Source organism: Malaclemys terrapin, chromosome 12 (genome assembly GCF_027887155.1).
Source record: "Malaclemys terrapin pileata isolate rMalTer1 chromosome 12, rMalTer1.hap1, whole genome shotgun sequence".
In the NCBI taxonomy this organism is placed as follows: domain Eukaryota; kingdom Metazoa; phylum Chordata; order Testudines; family Emydidae; genus Malaclemys; species Malaclemys terrapin.
Window position 1 is genome coordinate 1,432,795 of NC_071516.1, and position 12,269 is coordinate 1,445,063.

Below are 12,269 nucleotides of genomic sequence, written 5' to 3' on the forward strand. Positions count from 1 at the left end.
AAATCCCTGATCTGCGGGACGCGCTGAGGCTGGCGGGAGAGCTGGCAAACGGAGGGCATCTGCCTGCTGGTCAGCACCCGGACATGCTGCTGGCTTGATTGTAGAGGCTGCTCCGGCTAAGGCTCGGTCCGATCTCCTTAGTGTCTAATGATGGGGAGGGGGACGCGCTGATGTGGGGGGGGGGTGTTCCCAGCAGCCCAAGCCTCTGAGCTTGCAGCATGGTCTGGAACGGGCTCTCTCATGAGATTTCTAGTGGAGCCACCAAGCTCAGAGCCGGGCCTGGATCCAAATCTGAATTAACCCCTGTTTTGCAGATGGTCAGTGTCCAGGAGGGAGGATGGCCCAGCGGTTAGGGGACTTGGGAAACCCAGGTTCAATTCTCTGCTCCAGCCAGACTTCCCGGGGGATGTTGGGCCCGTTGCTCAGTGTCTCTGTGACTCAGAGGGAGACGGAGGGAAAACCACGGCCCTGCCTCGCGGCTGCTCGGAGGAGAGATACGTAACAGACTGTGAGGCGCTCAGGTGCCTCTAGGGCCCCAGCTGCAGTATCTAAGGCAGGGAACCCCATTGCAGAGAGTGCTCTGAGCTGTGGGGTCGTGATGCAGCTCTAGATCCCAGCTACACCTGGATTCAGGAAGGGGAGGCGCTGACGTTCTAGATCTCTGCTTTGTGGTACAGATGGAGGGAACCCGGAAGGGAATGAACATAGAGGCCAGATGAGGGTCTTGGTCACCCCACTGTAAATCTGTCGTGTAACCCTAGTAGAGGCAACAGAGAGTGACAGCAGTGTGTGGGGACCACGTTCCGTCTCACTGCAGAAGGGCCTTGTCCCTTCGCGTCTTGGTGTCTTCTGCAGAACTGGTGAGGTTCCATGTGGTGTTGTGGGCCAGGGGCTTTCACGGCCACTTTCCTTCCTGCGACGCAGTCGCGACAGCGTCAGCCCTCCAAGAGATGGAGCAACGGCCCCTAGAAGCTTTCCTAAAGGCTGGTGTTGCCTCCAGCCAAGATATCTCCTCCTCCGGGTTCCAGGTAGAGCTGAACGAGGAGGCAGAGGGAGCCCAAGGGACGGGCTTCGTGTTCCCCCCGGGTGAGAAGTTGGTATCATGGGGTGAACGTCCTATCGACTGCAGAGGAGGGGAACTGTTCAGCGCAGGCAGTGCTGGTTTCAGTTTGGATGCCCTTTGAGAAGGCCGAGCCCTGAGGTTAATTAATACGCACGCTTCCCAATTAAAACGGGAAAGAAAGAAGATGTTTGATTCAATCAAGCCTTTTCTCTGCTCATCTGCCAAATTCTAGTCTCTGGGAGCTGATTTTAATTGTGTCCCGAGTAATTTAGACATGGGCTTGAGACCTCAGGCTACCCAGCACAATCTACGCTCCTTAAACTCTATAATTAAAGCAGATTCCCGTGGAGGCCGTACATCGGATCACATTCCCCAGGGAGCTCAGGCAATACGTGTCCTGGGTGGGCAGGCGAAAAGCCACTGGGAGAGGTGCGTTTGGTGATGAGAAGCGCAGCCCTGAGGTTTCTTGCCCAGATTCCACTGGGGCTCATTGTGTGTGCATGGGGAACGGGGGCTTGGCTAACGCTAGGGGAGGGTCAGACTCCACCTTAGAAAGCAGGGTGCGGATCAGCTGGGGGCAGGGCCAGCCGGTGCTACGACAGGCTCTCCTTGCCGTGCTGTGCAGTGTTTAGAACAAATAATGCAGATGCTAACAACAAGCTGCTGAGCATTAATAAGAACATATGTGGCATTGAAATCAGGAGTCCCGGTAGGATGTGCTCATTAAGGAAAGTGCTTCCCACTCACTTGATACTCAGTTACTTTTACGTAGCTTTGTTTAGTGTTGGGGGAACTGCAGTTCCCCGCCAGAGAAGGGCATAAATCGCAGCTTCTCCCGGGTACCGCTGGGGCTCAGGGTGTGAGCCGGGGTCCGGCCCAGGGCTTTGTGCCCAACAGCAATGCTGAGGCTGTAAAGAAGCTAGTGCCCTGTGCCCTTGGAGTGGGGGCTCCAGGGCTCTTGCACCCTGGCTGCCCCTGCCAGAGCTGGACGTGTGCAGCGGACGGGCAGAGGAAGGCCGAGCCGTCGGACTGCCACACACCAACACTGTGTTTTATGAAAGGGGAAATGAAGAACCACCAGTGGCTGCCTTGTTCCTTACAAAGACGCTGCTGGGCTCCTCTGCTGTCATGGAGCGATTCTCTCGTGAGCTGACGGAGGCAAATTGAGACGCTGGGCTGGGCATAGGAACCTGGGTCTGAACTCCAGTTCTGCTGTGTTCTTGCTCTGTAACCTTGGGCTGGTCACATAACCGCTCCGGGCCTCAGTTTCCACAGCTGTGAACTGCGGATAACAATATTTCAGCTTAAGGGACGGTGCTTTACCTTCCAACAATGAACCCATCTTCCCTCTGTGCACCATGCCAGGGCCTAACGCGCGAGCCGCTCACCTTCAGAGACCTGCTGTGGATTCAAACTCTGCCTCCCTCACAACAGAGGAGAACCTTGCTCAAGCCTCTGGTGAATCGTTTCCACCTCACCAAACCAGAGCACATTAGCCTTTGCTGTAGAGATTGAAGACTGGGATATCAGGGCTTCTGCTCGCAGGACTGATGTGCAGGGCAACAGAGCTTCAGGGAGGTCCTGCCCGGGCTGGGACAGCAGGGGCCGCGCAGGTCGGAGGAGAGGAGCATTGGCAAGGCCCTCCGCCGTGGCCAGGACTGGCAGGGCAGGAATGCTGCGGGCTGGGGTTTGGGGCATTGAGGGCCGTATAGAAGCCCCTGAACTGGCACTCCAGGCAGGGCTGTGGGTGAGGATTAAAGCGCACTGGCAGAGCAGTGGGAGGCGTTTGCGTAGTATCCTGGCTGCTGGTGCCCCTTGGACCCCATGAGCAGCAAACTGCCACACAAGGCGCAGACAGAGAAATCCATCGGTTGTACTTTTTGCTGATGTTGGAACTGGAGGGCGAGATCCTGATTAGGCCATAATCCGAGAACATTAGCATCGTTCTTGTGTAATTGGTTCACGGGAATGGCCCCAGCACTGATGTTGCAGGAGCAAGAAGCGCAGCCCTTCGCTGTGTGTCGCGGAGTAGCTGGAACCAGGAGGCAGGGGGCTTTCATCCTTTTTATGTAGCCAGCTTGAATCAAGAGAGCACTTTTACGCAGGCTTGTAATTCACACTTATTTCCAGGACCTGGCTGTTGTGGAATCCCAGGGATATCTTCCTGCACTGACTGAAGCCTCTGTAATTCTTGGTGTCTGGGGTCCCTTGGTTGAATGGGTGGCATGGGAGGAGCGCTGCCTGGAATTCAGCAAGGAGACGGGGATGCCTGTTAAGCCCCTTATGCAATGTATTTTCCTGAGCTCCCCTGCTAAAATGGATTAAAGGAAAGCGATAAGTCTGTGGGATTTCCATGCGTCCAGAGGGACGGAGAGATATTAAAGGTATTAACTTTTCTGTCTGGGCTGATAATAATTCAGTTTTCAGCCTGGATCAGAACTCCGCAAGAAACCCACGGGGAAGCGGCACACGCAGTTCTGTAGAGGCAGGAAAAGCCATTGGGGCGGGAGCTGGAGGAAACCGGCTGGATTTGAAGGGCAGCTCCGGGGATCTTGGTGTCTGGAAAGTCAGCACTGAGCTGGGCGGGATGAACTGGTTCTGATAAAATAGCTGCCCACGTTTCACCCAAACGAAACACTCCTGGGAGGGAAGTTGCCTGTTCAGCCTGGAAGAGTGGGGGCTTCCAAACTCCGGAAGGCTTTGCTAAACCCTCAGCCCCATGGAGGGTGGGGAGGGGGTGGTCTCTCCTGACAGGGTAGAAGCTGTCGGTGGGAGGTCATTGATCGTGACAATAGCATTTCCGGAATGACCCGCCCATTGCAAACACTCCTTACAGTGGAACAATACTCTCCAGAGACGATGAAAATAATTCTAATTACACCTCTGAACAATATTTGTTTTGAGAGAGAAAAGCAAACCATATGGCGTGTGGAAGACTGTTTGGGGCGGCATTAAATGAGGATTTGTTTTTCATTTATACTTCGATTTAGGCAGCGCTGGGATTGTGTTTGATTTACTGGGCAGAGATCCTGTAACTTGGACATCTTGCGTGTCCTGGAACGGGAAGTGCCCGGGAACAGTCTGGCTTGGGAGAGCAGGATGGACTCACGGATCCGAAAGGCCCCCTTGGCCTTTGCATGCTGCTGGGTCTTTCTCAGGCCGGATATTTCTTCTTTTAAAAAGCCCGTGGGTGGGGTGCTGCTCTCACGGACACAGGCAAGAGTCTGGGGAAAGCGCAGGGGAGCGAGTGAAGGTTTTCGGGGGTAGAACTGGCGTATGTGAGAGGGGAACCAGGCCCAGCAGACAGCTTTGACTCGAATGACCCTGTTTGTACAGAAAGGACTGTTCCCAGGATGGGGTACGCTGGCGGCAGACTCTCCGCACAGAAGCTGGTCTCTGAGGGTCCCTGGGTTAGGGCTAAGCCGTGTAGCCCAGAGTGAAATGAACACGGGGGCTGCACAAGGCGGATGGTTTAGGGCTGGGCTGACGCCCACTAGTGCAGAAAAGTCTCAGTGTGTCTGAAGGTGGAGGCCAGTCTCCATCCCTCAGCCCCAGGGGATGGGATCTTTCTGGTGAATACCTCCTCATGACGGGCCCGGGTGCAGGCTGTGCCGTGGGCAGAGAGGCAGGCTGCTGTGGGCAGGGGGTCTGGCCAGCTGAGGATGCGTGCCCTGCAGTCTCTAACAGGGGGCTGGCTCTCCCTTCTCTCTCCCCTGCAGCCCTGTTCACAGAGACCCCGCATGACATGACGGCCCACGCCGGGGAGGACGTGGAGATGGCCTGCTCCTTCCGAGGCAGCGGCTCCCCCTCCTACTCGCTCGAGATCCAGTGGTGGTACGTTCGCAATCACCGGGACTGGACAGACAAACAGACGTGGGCTTCAAACCAGGTAACCCCCCTGCTGGCTTCTCTGCCTCAGAATTCCTCCCTGAGATTTGTTGGCATTTGCCTTTGGCAAACCAGACCTGCCCTCCCCCAAAGCCAGGGGCTGTGGTGGGGTCCTGCTCACAGGCACTCCCCTGCCACCAGGCTGCTGCTCCTGCCACTGTTCCCGGCTGGCAGGCAGCTCTGGGATCGTTTGCCCAGGGTGTTTGTGTCTCCGGCAGGCTGAATACGGAGACTTTATCCCAGTTAACCTCCCTGCCCCTGGAGCCAAGGGAACTTCCTCGTCCTTGGAGGAGGTGTCAGAGCCCCGGGGAGGTGTAGGAGCCCAGCACCTTGTAGGATCGGGCCCTTTATCCAGCTCCTCTTTCCCCGCTCTCCCGTCTCCTTCCCCAGAACCCACGTTTCCAGTCTGTTTCCCCGTCCCTCCCCAGACGGGGGAAGGATTCTGGCCGCGAGTCCCTGCCCCATCATCAGGGATCATACCAGGATGATACCAGCAGGGAAGGTTACTTCCCGGGGTCCTGCAGGCCAACGCTCTGCACCTTGGCTGGGCCGGAGCAGCCGGAGGGTGCGTGGCCTCCCCCTGGTGTGTCTCTTTCCCCAGCTGGCCGATCCTGCTGGGGTTTGATAATATCGCAAATGGATTTGTCTTCGTGCTCCTGTGTTTCCCTTGTGTCACCACTGTCCATCCCTTCCTCGCCCGCTCCCCCTTCGCTCCGGATATCAGTCCTGGCAAACAGCTGTCTCTTTATTTCTCTCTCTGTTCACACAGAGATAAGGGCCAAATAATGGAAAGGCAGCTTTAGGTATTTTAATGAGGCTGTATTCTTGTGTCTTTGGCAGTACACTGCTACCGGTATTACCATAAATTGAGAGACGTGTCAGAGAAATGCTATCACTCGACAGCATTGCTATAGAACGGGGGTGGGGAGAGAGTGAGGCGGGCGGGGGGAGCTGAATGCCATGCCGCAGAGCTCGGACACCTGGGTCCCAGACACTAGGGGAGCAGACGGAGAGGACTCACTGCACTTGAGGATGTCGCGGCACGGCTTATTAGGCCATTCAGAGGCATTGATTCTCCTCGGGGGAAGGGCTGAGCTGTGAAGCTGTGAGCTCAGAGTCCAGTAGGGAGGGGAATGGGGAAGCAAGAGGGTCGTCCCAAAACTGAAACCTAACGCAAACCCCAAATCTAAAACCTGATTCCAGCCAGGAGCCTTTACCGATCGGTCTGGGCTTGTCTCTGCGTGCTCCAGCTGTCCGAGACTCTCCCTTCACACTGTCGCCCATAGCACCCAGGCCTTCCCGCATTGCCCCGCACAGCTGGGGGTATCACAGCCTGCCAGTTACAAGAGCACCGTGCTAAAGGAGTTACATGCAAATTGTGGCCGCGATATTTGAACTTAGGAGCAGAAGGTAAACCCAGAGCGTCTCCCGCACAGTGCTGGGCACTGCCCGCACCCACCGATGCTGCTTGGCGCCTGCGGGTCGCCGAGGGCTCCCAGTTCTGTATCTGGACACTCGGAGCAGAGCCTGGGCAGCTGAGCGGTCACTTAGGTACCCACCTGGGAAATTGCGCTCAGCACCTGGAACAGCTCCCCCTCATGGGAGGTTTGCGGCTCTCCACAGCAGCGTGAATGCCGCCTGGAAGGGGTGAGGAGAGAGAGGGCAGAGAACAACCAGCGCAGTGAACAGCTGTTTTCTTCCCCTCCTGTCCCTTTCTCCATTTCCTTTACCCCAGGCCGCTCTGTGCTGCCCCAGATGGTGCCCATGCAAAGAAAGTCTGTTCACTCCTCGATGCTGTGTGTGGCAAGGCTCCTGGGCTGGGGCAGGGTCCTGCCTCGGGTGTTCTCCAGGGCTCTTCCCAGCCCACCCTTAAATCGCTGGGCCCACTGAGCCCCCTTCCCTCTGGGCGGATTATTCCCTGCTGGGAAGTCTGGGTTTCCAGACATCCAGCCTGCATTTTCCTCTGCCCAGACTGGTTCTGTTACTCCCGGCCCAGCCGTCCAGCCCAGTGATCCCTGCATTCCTTAGCCATCATTTAGCCCAGCAGCACGTTGCTAATCTCCCCTCATAAATCATTCGCCCAGCCCCTTCATTCGGCTTTTGCCTTCCTATTTGTCATCATCTGCCTGGTGCGGAGGGGCCCAGAATTGACTGCAGCATCCTCGGCGCGCTCCGTCTCCCCAGTCTCTGGTCTGATGCCTCTGTGCCTGTTGCAGCCTGGTGTCATCATCTTGCATTGCAAACTCCTTTCTAATCTGCAGTCTGCCAGGTCTCGCTGGCCGGGAGCAGCCGGTGCGAGCAGGCAGGACTGGTGCCTTTTCCAGGCACAGCATTCAGTGCTGAAAGGCTGAAGCAGAATGAATTTTTCCTCTTTTCCTTTCACTGCTGGAACTTTCACTCAGTAGCAGGCTCGCTTCCCCTCCTCCACAGGACCTCCGCCACCTACACACCGGCTCTCCCGGCCGGCCCCCCCTTCTGCCTTTGAAGCATCCATTAGGGGCTGAGGTGTGAATTAGTCTGATGGGTTTTTTCCCCTTCCAGCTGAACTAATGGGTTCTCTTCTCTCCTTCTCTCCCCACCCCCATTCCTCCCTCCCCGCCAGCTAAAAGCATCTCAGCAGGAAGAAACTGGGAAGGACGCGACGAAAATAAGCGTGAGTTTGGATAATGACTTCTGGCAAGGGCTTTAATCGAGGGTACAGCTGTAATTTTGGTCCCCGAGACGCTGGCAGCTTGAATAAAAATTGCCCCGTTCTGTGTTTTAAAGACCAAAGATTTTTTTCAACTCGGTTTGAAAAGCTGCTGGTAGGAGAACTGGTGCATGTTGTGATCAGGAGCTGGTGGCCACTCCGCAGTGAAGGCTTGCAACCCACGGCGCATGAATGCCGTGTAGCCCTGTGTGGAGTGATTCCCTCCCGGGGGTTCTGCTTTGGACTCTAAGCCTGAATTCTGGAGAGCATTTAAGTGTGCAGTGCAGTACGTGCTTACGCGCTCTCCTGAATCGGGGCCATACATTAGAACAAAATGACTCATTTAGCCCGTGAAGCAATTATGTTTTCTGCAGAGTTTTAAAATTCTTTGGTCTTCTTAAGCGCCTGCTGTCGGTCCCTGTGGAGCGGTGCCCTTTCTCTGCCCAGTGACCACGGGATAAATCACGTCCTAGGCCTTTGCCAGGGAAGGGCAGTGAGAGAGAGAAATGGTTTGGGCCCAAGACTCTGGCTTCCCTTCTGCTTCCATTGAGGCTGCTAGAGGCGGGGCTCTTGGGCTGGAGAATCCAGAGGGAAAATCCGACTGAGGGATCCACTGCACCAGCGCTTCCGAACTGGAGCATTGGGACCGTTCGGGCTGCTGGGCATACGCCTGCTGCACATCTCCTGGGGGGTCGTCCCACGGCTCCAGGTAGCCCCACACAGCCAGGTTTGGGGTCCACCCAGCTTGGGAACTCAGTCACTGCAGAACGAGTCTATGTGAAGGGTCCGATCCTGAGCTACTGAGTGCCCTCCTTCCCCAGAGGAGTTCATGGGCGGCGCGGGACATTGGGTCCTTGCAGGAGCGCTCAGCCCTGTGGCTCCGGTAGGGCCCCTTGCATGAGTGCAGGTTGCTGGCATGAGGAAGGCTGCAGCCTTGAACCTTCCCCCTGGTTTATTAGCATTGCCCGAGCACCTGGACACTCTGGCTGAGAGCGGGGCCCCAGCGTGCTGGGGGGCGGCACAAACATGTCCCTGCCCCCGAGAGCTCGCGGGCTGACCAGACCAGATGGCCACACGCAAGGTTTCTAGCCCCAGGTTACAGATGGGAAACTGAGGCACAAGGACCCGAATTCTCAGTCCTACTAAGGCCCCTGTCTGCTGCCTGCTGGTGTTGAGGAGAATCTGGCCCCAAGAGGGAGCGACTGGCCCCTGCGCACACAGGGTGTCTGTGTTAGCTGGAAATTGATCGCCCGAGTCCCAGGCCCCACCCTTCCCATCACTGCCCCAGAGCACAGCCGCTTCAATCCGAGCTGGCCTGAGCTCTGGGAAAGCCGCGTTGTCGTACTCCCCAAACGGAGGGTGTAGACAGCCCAGGACAGATCTTCTTTGAGTTCCCGAGGCAGCTAAGGGACAAGTTTACACTTAGCGGATTAGAAGGCCAAAGACATTTCGGCTCACGTGAACGGAACGAGGAGACACCAATTAGTTAAATAAAATGAATGGTCCTGGCCGCCTGCTGTCACTGGCGTCTTCGCTCCCTCCATGTCGGTCTGGCTCCCACCTGCGCTCGCTCGCTGCTCTGGCTCTGATAACGCAGGCACGTCACAGAGACTTGCTTCTCAATTATCTCGCAGCTCATGGTGGAGGCGGGTTTTGCCCAGGCCCGGGCTGACAGAAATAGCATCCTATTTGAAAAGTCCTGGTTCTAATTGCCTGGGATTTTCAGAGCCCTGCGCTAGCCCGAGGAAGGGCCGAGCAAGCCCAGCACATCACTCCCCTGTTCTGGGCTGAGTTCAACAGCTGAGCTCACCCCTCCAGCGCTGGCACTGCCCAAACTCCTGACGGTGCTCAGTACCTCACAGGATTGGGCCCTGAAAATACAGATACACTCTCAGGCGACTGGAACCCCCCGGGCTGATCTCACGACCTAGGGGCATCTACTCTCATTTTGATGTGTGGGGACAGTATTTGGTCCTGCCATGCGGGCAGGGGACTGGACTCGATGACCTCTCGAGGTCCCTTCCAGTCCTAGAATCTATGAATCTATGAACATGGGTAAATCCTATTGACAATAATAACCGCCCCCCCCCGCCCCCGCCATGGAGCCGAGCACACAGAGCATATGCCCCTGGACCTAGTCAGCTGGGTTGTCTCCAAAATGTTGAGCCCACATTCATCACCTTCACACGTTGTCCCGCCGGGAATTTATCTCCCCGAGCGTGTGATGTGGGCATGTTTCGAACCCTGCTCTAGCTGCGATTTCTCTAGAGCACCCGTCGTGCTCCTGCTCTGGCGCTGAGATTAGAACAACTCACCCTCATTAGAGCGCGTCTGTTTAGAAAGTTCTCGGGCCTGGCGTCCAGGGGCTCTGCTACTTCAGTGGAGGTGCACAAGTCTGAATGTGGCTCGGGTGTGGGCCCTGTGTGGATTCTGTGTAACACCCTAGGGCCGTGCCCCCTTGGACTGTGGGCTCTGAAGCTAAGTAGCAGCGAATGTTGCTCATTGTTCGTCGGGGAGAGCTCCAGTGTTACTGGTGCAGACAGTGGTGCTTCCCCTGCTCACTCCGTGTCTCTGGGAAATAGGGTCTCACCGGGCCATTGAAGAGAGATTCAATGGAGAGCCCAGCTCCTTGTGGGCATCAGAGCACACAGAACCTTTTCATAAGAATCAGGGACGTTAATCTACATGCCAGGGCCAGACTCCAGGGAGAGGGGCTCCATGTTCCCCCCAAACGCCTTGTGTAATTGTGCCTGGGCTTCACTCTCCCCTGCAAACCCCGGGTGCGGTCACAGCTGCTGCATGCCACGCAAACTGGGGCTGTTTCAGTGGTGGGGAAGTGACTCCTGGACAGGCTGCTGTGGGGCTGGACAGGACCAAAGGCGACGTGTAAATGTAAATCACCGTCACTAGAGTCAGCGACGTAGAATTTGAGGCTAGGAGGGGGCTCACCAGATCAAGTCTGACCTCCTGTGTATCACAGGCCCCCAGCACCCACCCACTAACCCACCAAGGCCTTACAGCCCCCGGGGGGCCTAGACTGTTCTGTGCCCGGGCGGAGAATAGGCGGGAGTGAGGGGTCCCATGTCGGAGGTCCCTGCTGTGGCGAGGAATTCAGTGAGCTAAACCCAGCTAATCCTGGCAAGTGACCCCCCCCCCCAAGTCCCTGCCAACCTGACCTGGGGGAAATTCCTTCCTGACCCCACATTGCGGTGTGCGTAACAGCACCCCAACCGGCTACGCTGGAGTAATGCTAGAGTGGTGAAAGGCGTTGTCTCGATGTGGTGCACAGGCGGGAATGGCTCCAGCTAGTGTGGCTGCATCGGACTGGGTCGAACACAAAAATATCCCCATCTCAGCCCCCCGTGCTTTCCTTCCCTGGCACCCCAGCGCGCTAGCCTGGGGGAGAGGCCTGGGGATGCCAGCCCAGTCGGTTTGGTTCATGTCCCTGCCCGGGCAAGGGCAGCGGTGGGAAAGTTACACAAAATGGCACTGGGTCCCGCTCCCCTCCACCAGCGCGGTCCCAGCCTGTCTCGGTACCGCTCGCTGGTGGGACCTTTGGAAACGATCAGCTCAGGTACAGGGCTCCCCAAGCGTGCGCCTGCTCTCGTGCCTTTGGAAATCCAGGCGCGCACGCGTCCTTCCTGCTCTGCCTGTGCAAGCTCAGTGCCATACGCTGTGTCGCTGGGGTGAGCTTCAAAGCAGCAGCATGGCCGGGCGACCAAGCCCTGTGAAACGCCCAGCCGCTCCTTTGCGACTTCTCTTTTCTGGGCTGGTTTCGAACGATTCCAGAGCTCTCTGGAAACTGCCAAGGTGTGGCTGGTTTCCACCTAAACGCAGCACCGGCTCTGACTTCCTAGCTCCACAGCCCAAGACGGGCTGGGTGAGCCTGCTCCGTTTGCGGGGGGCCAGTGTTGCCTGGCGTGGGGTTTGCCATGAGCTCAGCTTCAGGGCCCGTCAGTCTGGCCCCAGCTGGGAGGTCAGAGACCTGCCTGTCCAACGTGTATGGAACCGGTCAGTGCTCGCCTGGGGCCATGCAGCAAATGCCTCTTGGAGGTGCTGAGCGCCCTTGCTTCCCTTGGAGGGACCGTGGAGCCTGCACAATGTAGCCCCTGTTGGGGACCCGTGGGCAATCCGCTGCTGCTCACGGGACCCATGTCCAGGCCGCCAGGCACGCGGCCGCTCTGCTCTGAATGAATGCATAACGTTCAAATGACAGAGAAGCTCCCCAGCCCTTCCTCAGACCCAGCCAGTTGGGACCCCCCTGCGGCGCCACTCCCAGCTAGCGAGGGGCATGGGGGGAGCACAAAGGGAAGCAGATGGGAGACCACGAGGGCAGAAGCTGTGGAACGATCCTGGGGTGGGGTCTTCTCTTTAACTGCGCAATTGCATTTTCCAGCATAATTAGGCAGTTAATTGCATGCCTGAATGTGTAACTATGATTGATTCCTAGGCAGGCTGGGGGTGACGCTTCCTCCAGCTCAGGCCACGGGGAGAGATTCGCTTTTGAAAACATTTATGTATTGATTGTTGTTTTAAATGTCCGTGATTATTAAACATTTAGAGCCTGGGAAAGAAATGCAGGGAGATGAGCCGTCCCTGCAAGTGACTGTGATAAAATGTGCGCAGCGT

General features: G+C 56.9%; 1 protein-coding gene across 1 annotated transcript in view; it reads left to right on the forward strand.

The window, feature by feature from the left end:
- The window catches only part of VSTM2L (V-set and transmembrane domain containing 2 like), a 43,389-nt gene that overhangs the window by 26,212 nt on the left and 4,908 nt on the right, over nt 1-12,269 (forward strand). Inside the window, exons 2-3 of the mRNA XM_054045622.1 lie at nt 4,783-4,952; nt 7,554-7,604. Of these exons, the coding sequence (XP_053901597.1) occupies nt 4,783-4,952; nt 7,554-7,604 (221 nt within the window). The remainder of the gene's footprint in view (nt 1-4,782; nt 4,953-7,553; nt 7,605-12,269) is intronic.